General features: G+C 40.1%; 1 protein-coding gene across 3 annotated transcripts in view; it reads left to right on the top strand.

Annotated features, from left to right (window-relative positions):
* Positions 1-22,179, top strand: part of OLFM3 (olfactomedin 3) — a 214,264-nt gene that overhangs the window by 166,199 nt on the left and 25,886 nt on the right. For all 3 annotated transcript variants that reach the window (XM_034437365.3, XM_087889995.1, XM_034437364.2), the window contains exons 2-3: positions 3,614-3,760; positions 21,603-21,758. In XM_034437365.3, coding sequence (XP_034293256.1) covers positions 3,614-3,760; positions 21,603-21,758 — 303 coding nt within the window. The remainder of the gene's footprint in view (positions 1-3,613; positions 3,761-21,602; positions 21,759-22,179) is intronic.

The following is a 22,179-nucleotide window of genomic DNA, read 5'->3' as shown; positions in this document are numbered from 1 at the left end:
AACAAGATGTCATCAGAATGTCTGGCCTTAAAAACAGTGGTGGAATTCATTGTTTTTTACTACCAGTTCTGTGGGTGTGGCTTGGTGGGCGTGGCAGGGGAAAGATATTGCAAAATCTCCATTCCCACCCCATTCTGGGGCCAGCCAGAGGTGTATTTGCCGGTTCTCCAAACTACTCAAAATTTCCACTAGCTTTTCTTCAGAACCTGTCAGAACCTGCTGAATAGCACCCCTGCTTAAAAGGCAATTGAATAAAGTCATGGATATTAAGTACTGAGTGATTAGATTTGGGATTCAGTATACCTGTCAGCGTCTCACCGCTGGCATAGAGAAGAGAGAGATAAGCCCTGAACTTTTGCCTGCTAAATCCCTTTGAAGCTGGGTCGTCGTGGAAATGAAGGGAGGGGGGACATTCCTGTGAAATGACGAGACAAGACGTCAGTAGAGTGACTTGGAAGATAGCCAATGAGAAGCAGATAATTGGGGATCGGAAAGGGAGGGATTGGGGGGCAAAAGGTCAGTCTTGTCCGCATCGAGTCATGATCCGGTTGCTGTGCTCAAATAAAGAGAAGATTTCCTTAAAGATTGGCAGTTTGGAAATTCATTTATTTTGAGATAGCATCGAAGTCTGACAATACCTTTGAGTTGATCAAGGATGCTTTCAAATGCCAGTTGCAGGAGAAGAGAAGAGCAGGGGCGATTATGTCTCTTATAATATTATTATGTCAATAAGTGATTAGATGCATCAGTATAAAGCTGACCCTTTATACTGATGCGTCTAGTTTGGGAGAGAAAAAAAGTGGCATTTCTAGAAGAGCTGAACATTAGATAATAGAAAGGATTCATTACCAACATTGTGAAGACCCACCACAAAATTAGGCAAATCTAGACTATATGAAAGAATATGGCTAATATAAATTAATAGCAAGGATCTTATGTAAGAAAAATGCGTTTGGCGTACTTCCCATAACATTTTAGGGAAGCCTCCATCCCCTTTCACAGATCAGTGAATGGTTTCTAGGTCTCTTGGGAGCCAGCTAGCTAGACTGTATTCTCCTGAAAGAAACGGCACACATTTTTGCCCCTGCTTTCCTGTTTAAGTAAATGTCAGCTAGATGGAGAGAGCTGCCTACATTCCTTGCTTGCAAGAAAGCAAAAGGCACGTCTGTGCAGAGGAAAATCAAATTGATTCACTGCTCTGAATCCCACGTTGGAGTCACTGCCTCCACTTGGCCCATGGGGAGGAGGCTTCCAATTAAAACAGACATGTTGTTTATTGGCCTGCCTTTTATCAGCGATTTCAAGGTGGTTTACTAAAGTCAAAACAGGTAAAACAGCAATAAATACAAACAATGAGGAAGAAACAGCACAGTTACAAGATAAAAGGGCAATGGTTGCCCATTAATTTGTCAGAAAAGAAGACAGAACAGAGGCAAAGAGTTTAGTGAGGATAATGTTTGGAACCAGAAAAAGGAAGGGAGTCACAAGGAAGAAAAGGAAAGGGATGTGCAAAGAAATATGTAGTTATTTAAACTTTACTCTATTTGAGAATAAAGATGAAGAGTCTGGCCAGGGTGGCCATGAACTCAGTCCCCACTGTGTCCCCTGTTTTATTCTTTTGTGGTTTGTGGAATCCTCCACAATCCCCCCTCCCCAGGATTGTCAAGATTTGGCAGCTGAACAGCATTTTTATTACTGCTGTTGTTGCTGTTAACAACTAGTACTGCAGCCACCACTACTGCAGCTGCTACATCTATTACTGCTGCAGTAATTAATGAAATATGAGTATTAATCCTCCAGCAGGCCTAAAGCATCTCTTTTTTAAAAAAAATAAAATAAAATTTTGGCAGAGTGTGTAAGAAATTTCACCTCATTTCCTCTAGCAATATGGTAAGATGGGCGGCCAATAAATTTTATAAATAAATAAATATCACGGTCACATGTAGCCTGTGGTGGCCATTTTAAAACAGTTAAGTAAGTACAGCTACCCTCCATCCCCATTGCCACCTCTAGATTAAAGAGGGCATATTTTGCTACTGTTATTCAAGTGATCCAGATATTTTCCCCCACAAATCCAGAATAGGCTGGCTAATAAGAATTTTGGAGGTTACAAATATTAGGTGGACCAGATATTAGGCTACAAATATACAAAGCAAGATATATTGGTTTTCTCCTTCTTTTTCTGCCAATAACTTTGTGTAATAGGATAAGTTAAACTGTAAGTACAACAAGCAAGGATAGCAATAGCAATAGCACTTTATAGTGCTTTACAGCACACTCTAAGCAGTTTACAGAATCAGCATATTGCCCCCAACAATCTGGGTCCTCATTTTACAGACCTTGGAAGGATGGAAGGATGAGTCAACTTTGAGCTGGTATGGATTGAACTCCTAACAGTGGACAAAGTTAGCCTGCAATATTTCATTTTAATCACTGCACCACCCCAGCTCTTGCTGTGGATGTAACATAAATAGCACTCATCCTACCCAGATCCGGCAGCACAACCACTATACCCAGTTGTTCTTCAATTTGAGAATGACACTGGAGGAAGAAGGAAAGCGTTTTGGGCAAATCCCTCCATATTTTCACTGCAGGTGAAGATAAAAGAACTAAGACCAACCCCAAGGCTAAACTAGTGGTAAAATGAAGGAGAGGAGCAAGGCGCTGCACCTGTCAGATGTTCCATTGGTATTGGTGCAACCTCTGACCATGCCTGATGTCTGCAAATGATACCAAAAGAAACACTATGTGCTTTTGCAGGAGCAGGATAGCGATACAATCACAGCTAAAATGGATTCTGTATGACAATAAAGAAGTTTAGAAGGAGAAATAACATCTGTTGAATATGCAAGACGGTGAATGTTCCAGTTTTGGTCATTACTTTTAAAGCCCTGCATGGGCACAGGGCCAGGCTAACCATGGGGCAGCCTTTCCCTAAGCAGATACCTACCAAGTGAAGGAACCATGTTCCTGGTTCCTTCCCACAAATGTTATCATCTAATGGGAACTAGGAAGGGTTCCTTTTGTACGGCAGCCCCTGCCTTGTGGAATAACTTACCCCCTGAAATTCAACCATGTTGTTAAGTAAATCATGCAGTCATTAAACAAATCCAGATCTACCTCTTTAGCCTTCTGTAAAGCCTTAAAGAATTGGCTTTCCCTCCCCCCACCCCCCACCCCCCACCCCCCACCCCCCAGCATGATGGCACATTAGCGTAGATTGGTATTAGATTTTTGTTGTTTTGAATGTTTTATGCTTTAACTGTTTTATAGTTTTAAAATGATTTCATATGGATTTCTTAAAAAATCTTTGATTGGGAGCTGCCCAGAGTTGGCAGCTATATCAATACTTTAAATAAATAAATAAATAAATAAATAAATAAATAAATAAATAAATAAATAAATAAATAAATAAATAAATAAATAAATAAGATGTTATTGATACCATATGCATCTTTTCTAAAGCAATTACGCATTCTTAAGCATCTTTATTTTCTAAAGACATTGATTGATTTTGGGGAGGGGCAGGGTGTCGTTTGCAAGGACCACTCCAATGTTCAATTTCCCTCAGTACCAGCTCAACACTTACTACACCTTGTTGTTTTCTTTTCAGACTCAAATCAGTCCCAAAGAAGGGTGGCAGGTTTATAGTTCTGCGCAAGATCCAGATGGACGATGCATTTGTACTGTGGTTGCACCGGAACAAAACTTATGCTCCAGGGATGCTAAGAGCAAGCAGTTAAGGCAACTGCTTGAAAAGGTGAGCATACTCATTGCGTTCCTTTGATTGATCTCCTTCAGCGAGGCAGAGGAAATACAATATTTAAAGCAGGGTTTCCCAACCATGGCAACTTTAAGACACGTGGACTTCAATTCCCAGAATTCCCCAGCCAGCCATTCTGGCTGGTGAATACTGGGAGTTGAAGTCCATATGTCTTAAACATGCCATGGTTGAGAAACTTTGATTTAAAGAGAACACAGATTATGATGCAAGAGACTTAATGCAAAATATTTCCCTCCTCTTTTTGAGAAGTCAACTTTTCTTTGCTTCCTAAACTGCAGCAATATTATTCTGAGGGCACACATTGCAATTTCAGTGCATTTTCCATCTCTAAGTATTGGGATATTGGATTTAAAAATATCACCCAGGGCTCATTTGCAGGCCTGAAGCTGCAGCCAGTCTATTCTCAAATTAAGGTATTTATGGAGATTTGTTTCCCCCACTAACTCTGTCTTTCCATTACACAAATAATGTGTTTTCAATTTTAAAAAGTTTCCCCTTAACCACTTTCTCCATGTAATAATCAACCGCGCTACAATAAGCACTTTCTAGAATATATAAGATAATAAGTCAAAAAATGATTATGCACCAAGTTTGCCATTAATTTCTGGGAAGTGAGAATGTATGTTTGCAGTGCTTTCAGTCTCTCTAATAAGTATTTATAAGCAAATATTTCTGTAAGCAGCAAAAAAGCAGTTACAAACAAAAGCAAAGAAACAAAACATTCTGGTTCATTGATGTAATTTATTTTGTTATGTTGTCCTGAAAACAGAAATTGCTGGGAATGGGACAATAAAGACTCTAATGATGATTAGGCAAGTTTAATTTTAGTAATCTAAAATAAAATGATAATGTTCAAAGCAGTATAGTTGCAGTAAATTCCATGAAATAAATCTTAGTATGCAGTAAGAAATTAATTCATTAAATCCTTATGGACTCATTTAGGGTCCAATTACTCACCTGTTTTTTAGAATTATAACTTGTACCATATCAGAAGTTCCCTGAAATATCCAGAACATAATGGACATTAAGAGTCCATAAATCTAAATTATAACTTCTAGGATCTAAAATCCTAGGCTAATAAGAAAATCTACAGTTGAGCTGTTCAATTAATGATGTAAAAACCAGACACGTGGTGTTACTGAGAACATTGCTGTATTGTATACAGATTCCTTCAATTTGAGAAAAAGCCTAATTTTGATTGGCAAGGGCATCCTGAAAGTAGCCCCTAAAATTACCAAAGAATCCCGCCAGGACTTGTGGGAAAATAATTTCAGTTAGATATACAGTAGCTGTGGCTATGCTATAGTACTCTATTAGTTGCATCTTTGGATGATTCATTGGCCTGGCCTTGCTGAATTCCAATCAGCGCTCACTGCCTTTGGTGTCTTTTGTCATTAATCATTCCTGACACAGATAGTACCGTATTACATTCTCATCTCCTGGCTGCAGTGCTCTGATTCCATCTTACCAATGAGTCCAACAAGGCGGTAAACCAGTTAAAGCACTGGAGTGATCCAGCAAAGCAATTGCTGAGCAATGTGAATTGATTGTAATGCCTGATTATGAAAGCAAAGATGGGTCAGACCCTATTGGATGAGGGCAGTGGTGAAATCCAATTTTTTTTACTACCGGTTCTGTGATTGTGGCTTCGTAGACGTGGTGTGGCTTGGTGGGCATGGCTTGATGGGCATGGCAGGGGAAGGATATTGCAAAATCCCCATTCCCTCCCCACTCCTGGGGGAAGGATATTGCAAAATCTCCATTCCCACCCCACTCTGGGGCCAGCCAGAGGTGGTATTTGCCAGTTCTACGAACTACTCAAAATTTCCACTACCGGTTCTCCGAACTGCTCAAAATTTCCGCTACCGGTTCTCCAGAAGCTGTCAGAACCTGCTGGATTTCACCCCTGGATGAGGGGTTTGTAAGGAAATACCCAGGGCTGGGAAGTAAATAAATAAATAAATAAATAAAACCAGTGTGCCAGAAGGAGGCAGTAGCAAACCAGTTCCATACTGTTGACAATGAGAAAGACATGGTCAAGAAGTCACCAAGAGTCCAGTTTGACTCAGATGTTATCTTTATGACACTTTGTGTCAACAAGCTTTGGGGATCAACAGAGCAATTTTATAGTTAATCTTTCTGCTGCATTCCTCATCCCGTACTACAATCTTAGTTCTGACTGAGGATTCAATAACATGACTTTCTCCACCCAAACCATTTTGAGAAAAAGCTATTAGCTTATCCTCACCATCCTGCTCATAGAGGTGATTTTTGGAGAGTCAGAAGATTTGGGTAGGAATAAGCAAGTTCCATCAGATCCCCTGAATTGTACTCTTATCTTTGATTAGTAGTTTCAGAAGGAGATATTAATGGCTTCAGGTTGAATGAAGAACCTTCTTATCAATTTCAGCCAACTCATTGGAGAGTTGGTGTGCCAGGGTAAAACAGAAAACTCACTTTCTGCACTTACAGTATGCTTCTGTATAGTCAGTATACACACAGTCAAACTTCAATGCAAATAGTCACATGTGGATATTTGTGCAACAGAAGGTAATAGAAGCCATCTGCCTATCACACCATAATTTTCATACTTTCCTTTCAGATTTGCACCAAACCTCCATCCTGTCCACTTTTTGGGAGAGCAGTTAAAACACATCTCTTCAGCTAGGATTTTAGTGGTTAAATTATTTTAGCATTATTCCTTTTTAATATTTTGCTTTATCCTGTATGTGTGCCTTTTCAAATTCCATTAGCTACTTAAGAATGAACCAATGCATAAGGTCTGCATTGAATAATTCATTGAAAAGAAATAAATAATTGTAACATTTATGTTACTCATAAATGCTAAACTCCTTGAGTTCTTGTTATGCCAATCAAGCTGGGCTTCCAGTGATTTCATGGACACATCCACACAGTTTTCTTTACAAGTGCATGTAAGTGATTTACCTCTACCATCTTCCCAAGAGTCCTTCAACATCCCAGTCCTGCTATTTCAAAGTAGTCTCCCTTTGAGTACTAAGGAGGCCCTACCAATGTAGTTACTGAGACCAGACAAGCTCAGCCAGATGTGCAACCTCTTGTCATTATCACAAGATTTTCTACAACAAGGTTAAGCAACTTAATTTTTGTAAGATTCTTGTAATTAAAAATAAGAAATGGGAAACTGGTCAGCCTTTAGAATCTTTATTTACAGTAATGCTTCTGGGTCTCGCCCAGGGCAACAGGCATTGTTAAATACTGCCATGCAGTGCAAATTTGGTAATGTGTTCCTCCAAAATAAAAAAATAAAAAAAAAACAAGTGTCATCCCTGTTTATAATATTATTACAAAGGTCATTGTTTTATTGACCCATGCCTGCAGAAAATCCAAAGGTCCAATTCTCTACTCAGTTCAACCATTAGCTGGAATACAATCCAAACCACCCTTTTATTTCAATCTGCTGAATAGGCTTAAGCTATTAAACTCCATCAATTGTTTTCAGGAATGATAACACAATACATGTCAGGCTTGCACTTGCTGCATATAAATGTGGTTTGGTTTTTTTTTCCTCATTTCTCAATAACTCCCTAAATTTTATGACTCCAACTGCAGAAACGAAATGATTAAACTGCTGTTTCTTGGGGATGGGAGAATGAAGTAAAGATGCTAAGAGAGCAATTGTTTGTTTTATCATGAAAAGCATCATCAACAATCAAGCTATGTTTGCTATAAAATAATCACTGGTTCCTCCCTGAAATAACACCTTGGCAGGTTAACGGCGGCTGTGATTTTTCTCAAAGCTTTCAGTCTGCATTTGCTTGTAAGTGTTTGTTTCACGGGTTCTTTAGAAATCCTCAGATCTGTTAGGCAGTAATGTAGAAGGAGAAATGGAAATGCGAAGATGACAATGAATCCCTAAGAGAACTCCAGTAAATGATCTGCCCAGCAATCAAAGCCTCCTCTAATTTTAGCCTTCCTGTAGTGTTGATTTTTCAAATGCTCCAGCCACTTTGGTCTGGGCAACGGATCATGTAAATCTCCATCAGGATCCTCTTTCTTACTCTCCACACGTCTGTTCAGTATTGCAAAGGTAATGATCAACTTCCAGTCTGGTTAATTTCTTGGTAAAGATAAAGACTCCTTCAACTCCTGAAGAAATACTTGAATGTTGTTTTCTTGGCAACAGTATAGAAATAGCTTGCCATCACTGCCTTCTGAGATTTTCTTGAGAGAGATGAGATGTGTGTGTGTTCTCCCATCCAAGTGCTAATGAGATTGAGCTTTCCAAGATCAATCAGAATTAGCTAGATGCTGCCACTTGCCTGGACAGATGATCTACCGGAGGGCATTCTTTTGTCACAAGCTACAAGCTGACTTCTGACAGCCCTGAATAGGCAATCCGATACAGCTCCCTTTCCATTGAGTGGCCTACTGCCAGGTTCTACTGCAAAAAACACTAGCCATTTCCTATGTGGTGAAGATAGATACTTCAGTTCCAAAGGACCGTAATTGGTCTTATAGCCGCCCCTTAGCATTTGCTCAGGTAGAGGTACATTAATTAGTAATTCACAATGGTACTTCTTCAAGGTCACCTTGTCCAAATTTGTCCACAGCATGCTTTAATATACCTGTTGCACTTAATGATTGAGATAATCCAGATTTTATAAGATAAATAAATAGTTAACCCATTCTTTTGTGATAAAGAGATGACTTCAACATCAATCACAGTCTTCATTTTGATGACCTGTTATTAGAGCAGAACTTCCAAATTATGCTGGGATATCATAAGATCCAGGGGTCTCCTTCCTCCCCCTTTCCAAACCCTCCCCATTGCAGTAGAGAAGACATGACTGAGGGTCTATTGTTCCGTCAGATACAATGGAAAACAAGCTTAGAGAAAGCAAAGTTGTGGCTAGAATATGCCCGACCTCAAGCGAAGAAATCACAATAAGAGAGATCTCCAGGATAATTTCAGCTCTCAAACTGACAGAACATTCTCTCAGTAGGTTGCATAATGAGCACACGTACTGTAGCTGCAAACATTTTCTGAACAGTTGGCTTGTGGCATCACTGTTCCTAGACGTTTCACCTCTTATACTGGCTATTGGTTGCAAAAATAAAAACTAAAATAAAGCAGTCTGCCTTTCAGAATCAATAAACTTCTGAACTGTGAAGTGAGGTATCTTTCCAAGGTGAAAGGCTGTGGTAGGATTCAAATAATTTAACAACCGGTTCTCTGCCCTAATGATTTCTTCTAACAACCAGTTCACCAAATTGTTCAGAAAGTTAACAACTGGTTCTCCCAAAGTGGTGCGAACTGGCTGAATCCCACCACTGGTGAAAGGGAATCTATATGCTGACACTGTACTGTATTTCTGGATCCATTTTTGTTAACACACAACAGGACTAAAATGTTCAGGAAATTGAAGGATGAGTTTGGGCCTGTAACTGATTTGAGAGAAGCCCTGTTGAAAGAAGACAGTCCCTCCTAGAGTATTAAAAGCATAAAGTCCTCCTGAATCTACCTCCTCCAGTAACTTCTCAATGTTTTCAGTGATGATTGATCATTGCACTAGAACAGGGGTGTCAAACTGGCGGTCCATGGGCCAGATGCATGACGTGCAGGCCACGCCCACTCCAGCTCCATGAAGGGGGAAAACGTCACAATATGCCATGTGATGGCAACGTGACGCCGTGAGTTTGACACCCGTGCACTAGAGAACAGAACAGGAAAAACTACCAGATGTTGAAATTCACTTTCTATTAGCCCCAGTTTCCTTGCCCATGGTAGAGATAATGAGAATTGTAAATCTGACCATATCACAAGGGTTACAGTTCCTCATTCCAGACTTACCTAAAAATAACATTTTCAAAAACTGGTTTTCAGTACAGATAGTCTTCAAATTACAATAGTGACCGTTTGAAGTTACAATGCCACTGAAAAAAGTTACTTATGACTGTTTTTCACACTTATGACCGCTGCAGCATTTCCACGGTCACATAATCAAAATTCAGATGGTTGGCAACTGACTCAAATTTATGACAATTGCAGTGTCCCGGTGTCATGTAATCCCCTTTTGCGACCTTCTGACAAACAAAGTCAATGGGGAAGCAGATTCACTTAACAATTGTATTACTAATTTAACAACTGCAGTGATTCACTTAACAACTGTGGCAAGAAAGGTCATAAAATGGGGCAAAACTTACTTAACAAATGTCTCACTTAACAACAAATATGTTGGTCGTACGTCGAGGACTACCTGTATCACATAGCCTTAGAAGCAGGAGATTTAAGCCTAATACATTTATTAAAGTATCAGTAGCCTAATATGTAATTAATGTATCTTCCACCATTTCAACTAGGAAGGAATCTAAACTCTAACATGCTCTGCAGGGTTGTCCATGTGTGTGCGTGTGTCAAGATGGCTTCTGTGACCATGTGATCAAACTCCACCACTTTTCTCCATGTGTCACTATATAATGCATGATAAAGAGAGTGAGGCTTCGATTGCCTGGTTGTAGCTGCCATCTTGACTTTTTTGACCCCTCCAGAATGCCTCCATTCTTTATTAATTTTCCCTTGTCTTCCACATAGGAAAACCAAGTATTCTGAGAAAAAGGATGGGCTATACTACTAATTCAGATGTTAACTTATTTTGGTTTTTTCACACGAGTGAATCATTTTGAGAGGCAAATATCACCTTTTTAAATATTGTTTTGTACTCCCCTAGAAAGCCCTGAGTCTACCATCTTGTGTTCTCATTCTTAACCAGGTTTGTTTGCACTTGGAAATACCATTCTATCTGCAAATTCCACGGATGCCCAACTGAGTCAGATCATCCACATACAGTTTATCCATACAACTATATTTATCCATAAATTGAGGTAATCCAATTGAACCCAAAATTTCCAATGCTAGGCAAGTCAATTGTTAAGTGAGTTGTGCCTCATTTTATGACCTTTTTTGCCATCATTGTTAAGCGAATCACTGTGATTGTTAAGTGAATCATGTGATCATTAAGCCAATCTGACTTTGCTTGTCAGAAACCAGATCGGAAGGTTACAAAGGGTGGTCACATGACTCCACGAAATGCAACTGTCATAAACACATGCCAGTTGCCAAGCACCCTAATTCTGTTAATTCAGTGCCATTGTAACTTTCGTCACTAAATGGATGGTTGTAAATCGAGGACTATCTGTAATCAGGATTATCTGAGGCATTATTTCTACCCTGTGTATTTTTATTACATATAAATGGTACAATGTTTTAGAATTTTTACCCGAATAACCAAATCTGTCAAAAATTCACCTCAGCCCTAGTGAAATGATTTTAAGCTAATTACATTTGGGTGCATAAGAACTCCATATTGCACATTCAGCCCTGCGGTGGCATAACAAATAGTTGTAGCTGTGTCACTGTGCGGGGAGGATATTGTATTCGCATGACTTCCATCATGACAAGAATAATTTTTTAAAAAATGTGGCTTTGCTGTTTCTACAAGCTTTTTCTCAGAAAAAAAGATAGATAAATAGCAAATCTGCATTTGGATTAAATGTCAACTTTAGTGTTTCATTTGCTTTTCAACCAAGGATGGGGTTACGCAAGATTAACCTAACACAAATCTACCGTGTGGTCTCTGTGCATTCTTTGACCTTCTCTTCCTGTCATCTCTTGGTTCTGAATTAGAGGCCATATTAAAAAAGTTGAAAATATGTTTTGGATGGCTTAGGCCAGAGGTCTGTTTAGTCCTGAATTAATCTCATGTCCCACAGCAAGTCAACAGCAGCTGCAGTTATAACCTCCGCTCCCCCAGGAGAATTGTCACACCCCTCAGGAGACAGAGAAATTTATTGCTATTCTCTTATTAATATTCAAAGGCACTATCTCTTCTGTGAAAAAAAAAATGCAAATGAATGAAATTAACGATCCATTCGATATACACCTGTGGCCAAAAGAATTGGTACCCCTCTACTTTCACCCCAAAGAATCCCCATTAGCCTTGAAATAAGTTGAAATTGACCTAAGTAAATGGCAACCAATATTCTTTAGTCAGTAGAGCATAGAGCTGAAACCTTGCTTTTGATATATGGTTAAACACAGGGGTCCCCAACCCCCAGTCTGTGGACCAGCACCAGGCCACGGCATGCCGGGCCGCACAAACAAGCGAAGCCCCATTTGCGGGAGGCAGGCAGCACCAGAAACCACGCCCCCTCCAGGACGTGGAACGATCTCTCTCCATGGAACTGGTCCCTGGTGCCCAATAGATTTGGGGCTGCTGGCTTAACATACAGGCAGCCCTCAATTTACCACAGTTTGTTTAGTGACCATTCAAAGTTACAACGGCACTGAAAAAAGTGACTTAGGATCAGTTTTCACCTGACAGTTGTGGCGTCCCCATGGCCATGTGATCAAAATTCAGATGCTTGGCAAGTGACTCACATTTATGACAGTTGCAGCGTCCCAAGATCACATGATTCCCTTTTGCAACCTTCTGACAAGCAAAGCCAAGTCAGATTCACTTAACTTGACTAATTTGCTGGACTAGTTTGACTAATTTAACAACTCCAGTGATTCACTTAACAACTGTGGCAAGAAAGGTCATAAAATCGGGTGAACTCACTTAACAAGTGTTTCACAGAAATTTTGGGCTCGATTGTGGTCATACATCAAGGACTACCTGTATTACTGTATATAATAATTCTTTGAATAGAAGTGGGTGAGAAAACCCAGAGAAGGGGCCATGGCTACAGATATTTCCTGTTTATTGCCCGTCTCAACCTTCCTTCACTTTCATGTCTAGCAAATAACCAATGGGATTAAAGAGGTTGATGTGGCAAGGAAAAGAGCTGTCTGTGCCCTTCCAGTTATATATTTTTCCTCCCCTCCCTCACCCCGCAATCCAGTAAGTGAAATATCCCATTTTCTCCCTTAAAAGTGTTTTCTTTCTACTGTGCAAACATGGCAGCAAATTGATCAGGGCAAAGAGAACAAAGAATTGAACAGAAATTTAGAAAGTTCTGGAAACCATACCTGGACTACTTGAGTTAGAGGGGTGGGGCGGGTGTGGTAGTCACATTAACCTTTGCAGGTCCTGATTTATAACTGTATATGAGTCTCTGATTGCATAAACGATTGCAGATTAATAGAAAAAAAGCCAATGTAATACAACTTTTAGATTTCAATTAGAAATGTAGACAAGAAGTCTCAAAAAATTGGGAGTGGAGATTTTCTGCAGAAGATTTCATTTTCTTGCAACAGCAAAGAGGTTTTTGGGTGACGTTCCCATAAGTTCTCATGTACAAAAAAAAATCCTAGAGTTTTGTGTGTTCATATTTTCCTTCTGTTACACCATGGCAGACCACAAAAATACTACATAAGGAACAGTTTTCTTCCGATGCATATTGTAAGCAGGTCGTAGTAATACATTTATTTATGAGGTCCTTGATGCTCTCTGGGCTTGGTTATTTTCTTGCAGATGTTTAATTTCATAACCAGGTAACATCATCATCACTGTTCAACCCTAAGCTACAAATATTTTCTTCTATTGATAAATTTATTTGTAAACAGGTGAACAATGGATGCTATGAGCTTTACTTTCCATTGTAGAAATTCAAAGTAACTGCCGTATCTAATAAAATTTGCACATAATAAGCCGGGGTTCCATGTCTGTATGCATGTATGCATGCTGAATCCAAAATCATTCGAAGATGGTTTAGAAAGGCTCCTCATATTTCAGTTTTCAACTAAAAAAAGAAAAAATCCAATGCTGAATCTTGAATTTTGAGAATGAGCTCAAGAAATCTAAGGCAATTTGTACAACGTGCACTGTGCTGACTCTGGCATGGTTTTTGGATGTTTCTGCTTTTATTTTAAATAAGGAGAACAAACCTAATACATTATATGTTAATAACTCTCCAATAACTTGACAAAGAAGATTCGTTTTTTTTTATTTGAACAAATACTGCTTCTTTCATTCTCTAAAGAACTGACATTTCAGTGAGTGCATCAGGCAAATGTAAAGACACCTTTCATTTTAAAAAAAAAATCACAAATCTTATTGCAACCTTTAAACTGGGATATATAAAATATTATGTACATAAAAATAAGTATATACATCTGAGTAAAAATAACATAGAGCCAGCCTGGTGTAGTGGTTAAGGCATCAGGCTAAAAACTGGGAGACAATTGCCTCCTTCATAGGACTGAAAGTGACTGGCTCAGGTTCACCCAGCTGGCTTTAGGCCTAAGGCAGGACTAGAATTCATATCCTTCTGATTTCTACCTTGGTGCCTTAACCACTAGATGAAATTGATTAGTACCAGGATCTGGCACTCACAGAAACCAAAGCAAGCCATCTCTCACTATAAGGCAGTATTCATTCATGATGGTACTTCAAGAATGGCTCTTTTAAACTGGACAGTTTACAGGGTTATTAACACTTTGTAAAGTTTAATATAAATGAAGCCATTTTAATACAAATGTGAAAACCCTAAAGAAATTGAGAAGCAATGTTAGCAAGAAGACCTTGAAAGTTGCAGGGATAAAACATGCTCCTTTTGAATAGAAAAATCTCAGTCTACACTGAATAACACTAGCCTAATAGGAGAGATATGTACTCTGAAATAAGGAGGTCTGCATCTACACCTCAAGATGCACCCTTATTAGTATATAAGGGGGTCAAGCTATTTTCCAAAGCACCTGAAGCCAGACAAGGAATATTGGACAAGGAGAGATGGAAATATCCTGGAAATATCTGACATTTTCTGACAGTGAGAACAATCAACCAATGCAACAGCTAGCCTTCGGAAGTTGTGGGAGCTTCATCACTGGAAGCTTTCAAGAAGAGACTGGACTGCCATCTGTCAAAAATGGTGTAGGGACTCATGCTTGGGCGTGAGGTTGGACTTGATGACATACAAGGTCCCTTCCAACTCTGTTAATCTGTATGCACCTAATCTAACTGAGATCCTGTTGATTTGCCAGTTATGCATCCTATAGTTGGGTTGTGCAAAATCCAACCAGTTAGGTTTTTGATAATTTATTTCAAGTTGTTCTTTTAGACAAAAGGAAGCCAATACCCTAAATGCCCTTCTCATTCCCAAATCAACTTTGAGATCCAGCCTGATAGCAATAGCAATAGCATTTAGACTTATATACTGCTTCATAGTGCTTTTACAGCCCTTTCTAAGCAGTTTACAGAGTCAGCATATTGCCCCCAACAATCTGGGTTCTCATTTTACCCACCTCGGAAGGATGGAAGGCTGAGTTAACCTTGAGCCGGTGAGATTTGAACTGCTGAACTGCAGCTAGCAGTCAGCTGAAATAGCCTGCAGTGCTGCACTCTAACCACTGTGCCACCTCGGCTCTTTTGCCTGATACCTTGTGACTTCATTAACACATTTATGATTGGGTTGGGTTGGGTTGATTTCTTGGTAACAATCCAGAACCGATTTGCTATTGTCTTATGTCTGCTATTCTTTTCACTTTTTTTTAAACTCCCAGTCTTATCTACAGCCCTGGGACTTCCTGGTGATCTCCCATCCAAGTACTAACCAAATCTGATCCTGCTTAGCTTTTTCAACATCAGTTAAGGTCAGCTGGGTGCTGCTGAATATGAAAATCAAAGACTTACGTTTCAATACCTCCACAAGCAAAAGCTGGGGATGCAGAAACTGAATAAAAAAAACTTGCACCTAATAATATCACTAGACTGGTAGAATAACCTAAAATTGGCAGAAGAAGGGAGTGATTTTGAGGTGGAGTGATTCTGAAGCCCAGAAGCTATTTTGCCTTTTGGACTAACTTTCTTTGCAGTGGTTTTATACTCATGGAGTTGTTGATGTTGGCAGAAACGCCGGAAGTCAATTATGGGAAAAAAAATATTTCAGAACTGTGCCATCAAAGAGATGGTGCACTTCTGAGAAGCTACTCACACATGAAACATCACCAAGAATTGCCTATTGTCTGAATAACAGCAAGAATTTTTGTTTGTCCACTGTTTCAAGTCTTTTGCAAGCATCAATAAATTCCAGGTCAGCATCCTTGCTTCATTTTCTTCTCTTTCCTATTAAAAATCCCATTTAGAGCTATTCATTAGTGCAGAACTGGAGGATTTTGAGTGGGCAAAAAATAGAAATTAAATTGGGTATAGTAGATTTTATTGCACTTGAATACTTGGCATGACCCAATATTGCATTACTATATTTGCTGTTTAAAAATAGCTGCAATCAACTGAAGTTGCCAGTGGAATCCTGCCTTTTTGTCATTATTCTGCAAATGAAAACTGAAGCAAGCAAAGGACAGAGCCTCACTACAGATTGAAATTGAAATACTTTCCCATTATTAAGGTTGTCCTCCATGTATGTTCAGAATATAGGCAATATAATAGGTAGGGCCAAGCCTCATACACACTGCCTGCATATTGAAACTCGGGTCTGCAATATAGCAATAGCAATAGCACTTAGACTTATATACCGCTTCACAGTGCTTTACAGCCCTCTCTAAGCAGTTTACAGAGTTAAGATATTGCCTCCAACAATATGGATCCTCATTTTGCAGAAGGATGGAAGTTTGAGTCAACCTTGAACCGGTGAGAATCAAACTGCTGGCAGCCGGCAGTCAGCAAAAGTAGCCTGCAGTACTGCATTCTAACTTCTGAGCCATCATGTGCCCACAATATGTGCCCATAAGTCCAGTGGTGGGCTGCATCCGGTTTAACAACCGGTTCTGTGAGCATGCACTTTGCGCATGCACGCAGCGTTCAAAATACAGCAATTTGAAGCTCAGCTGTTTACCTTCTACGGCAGCCATGGTAAGTAGAACAGCTGTGCCGCGCAAATCAGCTGAGCCAGAAAGAAGGAAATATAGGACAGGATAGAGTGTGGGTGGGTGGGTGGGGTCACCTGGTCGTCAGAACTACCGATTCGCTAGAACCTGTCCGAACCGGCAGCAGCCCACCACTGCTTAAGTCCCTTCCCGTCATGTATTTCAAAATGAAGATGGCTGGAGGGGAGAGCTTGCTGCCATCCATTGTCCATGCTTTCTTTAAATGGAGAAGGAAAAGCGAAAGAATATAGTTGAGTATGATTTCCTTCTTTCCTTTGATTCTTGAGAACTCTATGGATTTTTCAAGCAAGGAATCCTCAGCACTGTTGCCAGATTATAATGTTGCCATCAAAGAGCTCCAGTGCTTAATTTCGTCTTCCCATTCTCATTGTAACTCAAGTGTCTTCCATGTCTTGTTGAACCACAGCTCCCATCTTCCTTCACTATTGGAGAAGCAAGGTTGACATTGCTGGAGCCACACTCTGGCTGCATTTAGAGGCTCACTTTTCCCCACTTCTCCTTAACAATACAGAGAAGAGGGCACATTGACCTTCCATGCCTCTTATTAAGCAGCTCTTAACGATATAAAAAGTAAATGCTACTTCCATGCTAATGCAAGCAATGCAGAACTTTAAAATTTATTAATAAGTTCTTGAGAGCTCTAAATTTGTCCATTGGCATCGAAGTACACCCATTCAAAATCCGAAGTACTAAAATATTCTCCTTCTTTTTGGCTTCATCTGAGAATCAGTTTTCCATACAAATGTATTGGGGTTTTGCTTTGTTTTGTTTTGTTTTTCTAAATTAATCCCAGACCTTGATGTCTTCAGTAATCTTTGCTATTCGTTACCTGGGATTTTCTGTTGGCAATTCTGTTAGGCAAAGCAACCTTTCTCAAAAAAAAAAAAAAAAAAAAAATCTTGTCTAATTCCATTGGATTTTTTTCAGTGGTGAAATCCAAATTTATTTACTACCAGTTCTGTGAACGTGGCTTGGTGTGCATGGTGTAGCTTGGTGTGCGTGGTGTGGCTTGGTGTGTGTGGCAGGGGAAGGATACTGCAAAATCTCCATTCCTACTCCACTCCTGAGGAAGGATACTACAAAATCTCCATTCTCACCCCACTCCTGGGGGAAGGATATTGCAAAATCTCCATTCCCACCCCACTATGGAGCCAGCCAGAGGTGGTATTTGTGGTTCTCCGAACTACTCATAATTTCCGGTACCGGTTCTCCGAACTACTCAAAGTTTCTGCTGCCGGTTCTCTAGAACCTGTCAGAACCTGCTGAATTTCACCCCTGATTTTTTTTCTGACATTTTGCCAAATTCTAGAGAGTCTTCAAGAAGATATCTCATGCTGTCTACCTGCTTCACGATGTCCAGGTTTGAGTGCCCATGTGGCCTCAACTTTTGGTTTTACTTGATATTGTAAGTTTATTTGTCTTGCTGCTAATGTATCTTTATGCTTTATCAGAGGGAATACATAGCTCCGTTTTCTTCTCCTTTTCTTCTTCTTTTTTTCTTTTCTCATTGTTACCAATTTAAGCATTGCCTATTTTTCTCTCCCCCAAATCTGAGTCTGATTTTGACTGGCTGACACTTGATATCTCTCTCCCTTTCCCACTCTCTCTGGGACAAGATTTCCACATTTTGCTTTCCTTTGGTCCCTTATCTTTTCAGCTTTAACAAGAATCACTCTATTTTCTGGAAAAAGTCAGGCTTTATTTCAGCTACGCTCTGTGCTGTTTGGACTTATATGACATTACCCATCTGATACTTCTGGTTTTTTTAGTGGAAACATTCCAATTTGGAAGTCATCTAATGGACAGATAGCAAGAGATTGCCATAGGAGAGAAGATAGCATTTGAGAAAGTGGTAGTTAGGGAAAAAATACATTTTAAAGATCAAGGGTCAATCTCAGTAGGGCTGGGATTCATTATTATTTTTCCATATTTTTGCTTTTCAATGGACAGTTCAAATATCATTTAATGTTTTAAATCTGTTTGAAGCTTCAATTGTCAAAATGACCGTAAAAAGCATGGAATCCATTACATAGAATTTGCCATCTGATTACAACAGTACAGTCTGAATGGATGATAGAAAAGTTCAGAGAATTTCTGTGAAACACATTGGCCATTCTCCTTCTGGGGCTAAACCATTCTCTTCCATTAATCACATCCAATTTTCTGAGATCCTGAATGCCTATAAAACCTCACTATTGACCCAAAACATAGCCATCCAAAGTCACGCACCCATCTATTCACTGAAAGAGTCTGCTTCCCCATCGTTTTCCCACCATGCGGCTTTGATTTTTGATGTTTTGAAGCAAAAATATTCGACCACAGACATGAAAAAGTAGGTTTCAAGGGTAGAAAGATATCTGCCCCAGGCAAGCATGTTAATGGCATCCGGCTTTCGTTTGATAGATGGAGTTCATACTCTACGTTTGTCTTTAAAGGGTGTGTGGTTCAGACAGAAAATGTGGCAGGCAATTCACTTCCAATTTGTAAATGATGCCTGTGGATTTGGCAGCAAAATGAAGGGAAGAAGCTGCCAGCCACAATGGCTGCCATACCATAAGCTCCACAGGCAGCACAGTGTGCAGAGCAAGGGTCCAGCCACACGTCTGGAAAGTAGTTCCACGTGTTTCATAAGAAGCTGCATGTTATTGAAGCTCAGAAAGAACCTTGGCTGTGATGTGGGGCATTTTCAGATTTTATTTTTTTAGTAAAAGTTTTACAAAGAGCATAAAAACTAACACAAAACTAATGAAAAGCAGGAAAGAAAGAAAGGAGAAAGGAGGGGGAAGCAAAAGTGCAGAAAGAAAAAAGGAAAGGGAAGAAAAGAGAGAAAAAAAACTTCTGATTTTCCTTTGCAGCGAATATAAGTATAGTGACAAAGTTACCCTGATTACAAAATGGCATGTTATTGCAATGGTATGTGGGAATGTCTTTGGGAGACAAGCAGAAGAGCCACAGACTAGACAAGGGTCAAACAGGTATCAATTCAGCCAGGGGTGAGCTTCAAAATTTTAGCAAGGGGTTCTCTGCCCAGTTGCTGGCTGGGTGTAGCCATGGTGGGCGTGCCTAATCGGCCTCCTGCACTACAGGGGGGCATTTTTGCCTTCCCTGGGCTCCCGGAGGCTTTCCTTGAGCCTCCGGGAGAGCGAAAATGGCCTCCCCTGGGCTCCAGAGGCCCGTCTCCAGCCTTCCTGAACTTCCGGTAGGCCCATTTTTTGCCTTCCCCAAGCCGCCGCGCACGCCCTGCACTTTCCTGCATCCAAAACGGGCCGCGTGGGGACTCCTGGGAGGGGTGGGGTAAGCTAGCCAGGAGTGGGATTTGGGGGTTCTCCTAACTGCCCAGAATCTTAGCTAGAAGTTCTCCCGAACTCCTGCGAACCCCCAGCAGCCTACCCCTGAACTCAGCTCACAGGTGGAATGTGGGTGGCAAATATCTCAGAAGGGACCCTGCCAAATTTCTTAAACTGTAAAGGTAAGGAGGGGAAGATGTACTTTCAGACTTGCAAGATTCTGTGAACGTAACTTTACAATAAATTTGGAACTAGTATTTCAGGGTGTGTTTCTTGTCTGGATGAAAACTAATCAAGGAGAGAAGCAACCTAGAACAAAGGAGAAATTTCCTGAGAGTTAGAACAATTAATCAGTGGAACAGATTGACTTCAGATGTTGTGGGTGCTCCAATATTTTTTAAAAAGAGATTGGACAATCATTTGTCTGAAATGGGGTAGAGCTTCCTGCTTGAGCAGGGAAGTGGACTAGAAGACCTCCAAGGTCATTCCCAACTCTGTTATTTTGTATTCTCACAAGGTGTAAAGAGAGGCAAGTCAGAAACTACCTCCCTCCCTTGGTTAAAAAAAATGACACTCATCTGTAAGTTATATGAAAACAAATCAGATTTGCCAAGTGTTTGTTGTCACTAGGGCTCACCTATGTATAAAACCACATATCTGTTTTAATTGTACTTCTCATTTCCTTCTTCAGGAGTATAACTTGAGGTCCCAAAATGAAGCATCCTTAAAAACATATTATTTTAATAAGAAGCAGTCTCTGGTGTGGATCTGTGTGCCGCTCTGAATCAACTCCAAAGCAAAGCAAAGAGCATGCAGGAGTGTCACAGTGGGGGGGACGGGGACGGGGACACAAGTGAGATTATGGGTGCCATAACATAACTGGGCAAATGATGGGAATGATGTAAATTTGCATCATTTGCATCGTTGAAGTGATGATATCATGACAGGTGTGACATCATCATGAACCTTAACAGATGTCTCTGCCCTCTTGAATCAGGCTTCCTGTGAGACTTTCTCCTGACAGGGAGAATTGGAAGAGATAAACAAACACACAAGAATAGAAAGAACTTGTGGTTTTACTGTGGAGAATCTGAAAAGCTATTATGGAGGAAATTCTGCTGAGTGATGTGTATGAGATGTGAATTCTATTCATACCATTGTTTAAATTCCTGCATCTCTTTCACCCACCAGTTCTATGTCAAGAGTTAGAAGTGCCTCTTTTTGGGTGGCATGGGGAAAATTTCTAAATGTTCCTTGTTTTGGTAATGGTCTCTTCTGGAAATAGTGTGCTTCCTTTGGACCTCCTGAGACTGTGTCCTACACCGCTGTAGCATTTGGCTGTGCCTGGAAAGCAATGCTTGTCTTGTAGCATTCTCCTGATTTGCATCATGATATTATTATTATTTTTTGCAGGGTAATGCTTATTAGATAAAGGCATGGATCCAAATTCAGTATTGTCACCATCTCATTAATTAAGAAAAGCTGTATTTGTCCAAGAACAAGAGTGGCATCTAATCTGCGATTCAGACGCTCTATTCATGTGCATTGAAAAATGCAGCGTTTTGCTGAGGTCTTTAAAAACGGGTAACAATCCAAGAACTGACACATGCCAAACTATCACTCTGCATTTTATTTAAGTGCCTTGGGAAAGAAAGATGAGAGCACTTTTAAAAATGAGGTTACGAGCAGTGTTCTTCTTTCACAGGTTCAGAATATGTCTCAGTCCATTGAAGTTTTAAATCTACGGACTCAGAGGGATTTCCAGTATGTTTTGAGAATGGAAACACAAATGAAGGGACTGAAGGCTAAGTTCCGACAAATTGAAGATGACCGGAAGACCTTAATGACCAAACATTTTCAAGTAGGCATTTCCATCTTTTAATTTTCTGTAACAATTGTCTTGACTGACTAACTGAAGCATTATTGGGAAAGGCAGTATGAGGTGTGTTAGATATCAACCTAAACAGTTGTTACTAAATTCATGAACACTTGTTTTGAAAAGGATTGTCCTTGCTCTATGCTGTTTCACTCTGATGGGTAATTATTAATTACTGCAACAAAAATGTGAAGAGATTCTATGCCACTTCCTTCATGATGGGGTTCCCACAAAAAGAATGAAGAGGGAGGGAGGGAGGGAGGGAGGAAGGAAGGAAGGAAGGAAGGAGGGAGGGAGGGAGGGAGGGAGGGAGGAAGGAAGGAAGGAAGGAAGGAAGGAAGGAAGGAAGGAAGGAAGGAAGGAAGGACGGACAGACATGTATGGCCAGATTCCACTGATGATAACT

This window comes from Pantherophis guttatus, chromosome 3 (assembly GCF_059756535.1).
Source record: "Pantherophis guttatus breed Tessera chromosome 3, ASM5975653v1, whole genome shotgun sequence".
Lineage (NCBI taxonomy): Eukaryota > Metazoa > Chordata > Lepidosauria > Squamata > Colubridae > Pantherophis > Pantherophis guttatus.
This window is presented reverse-complemented; position numbering and strand designations above follow the sequence as displayed.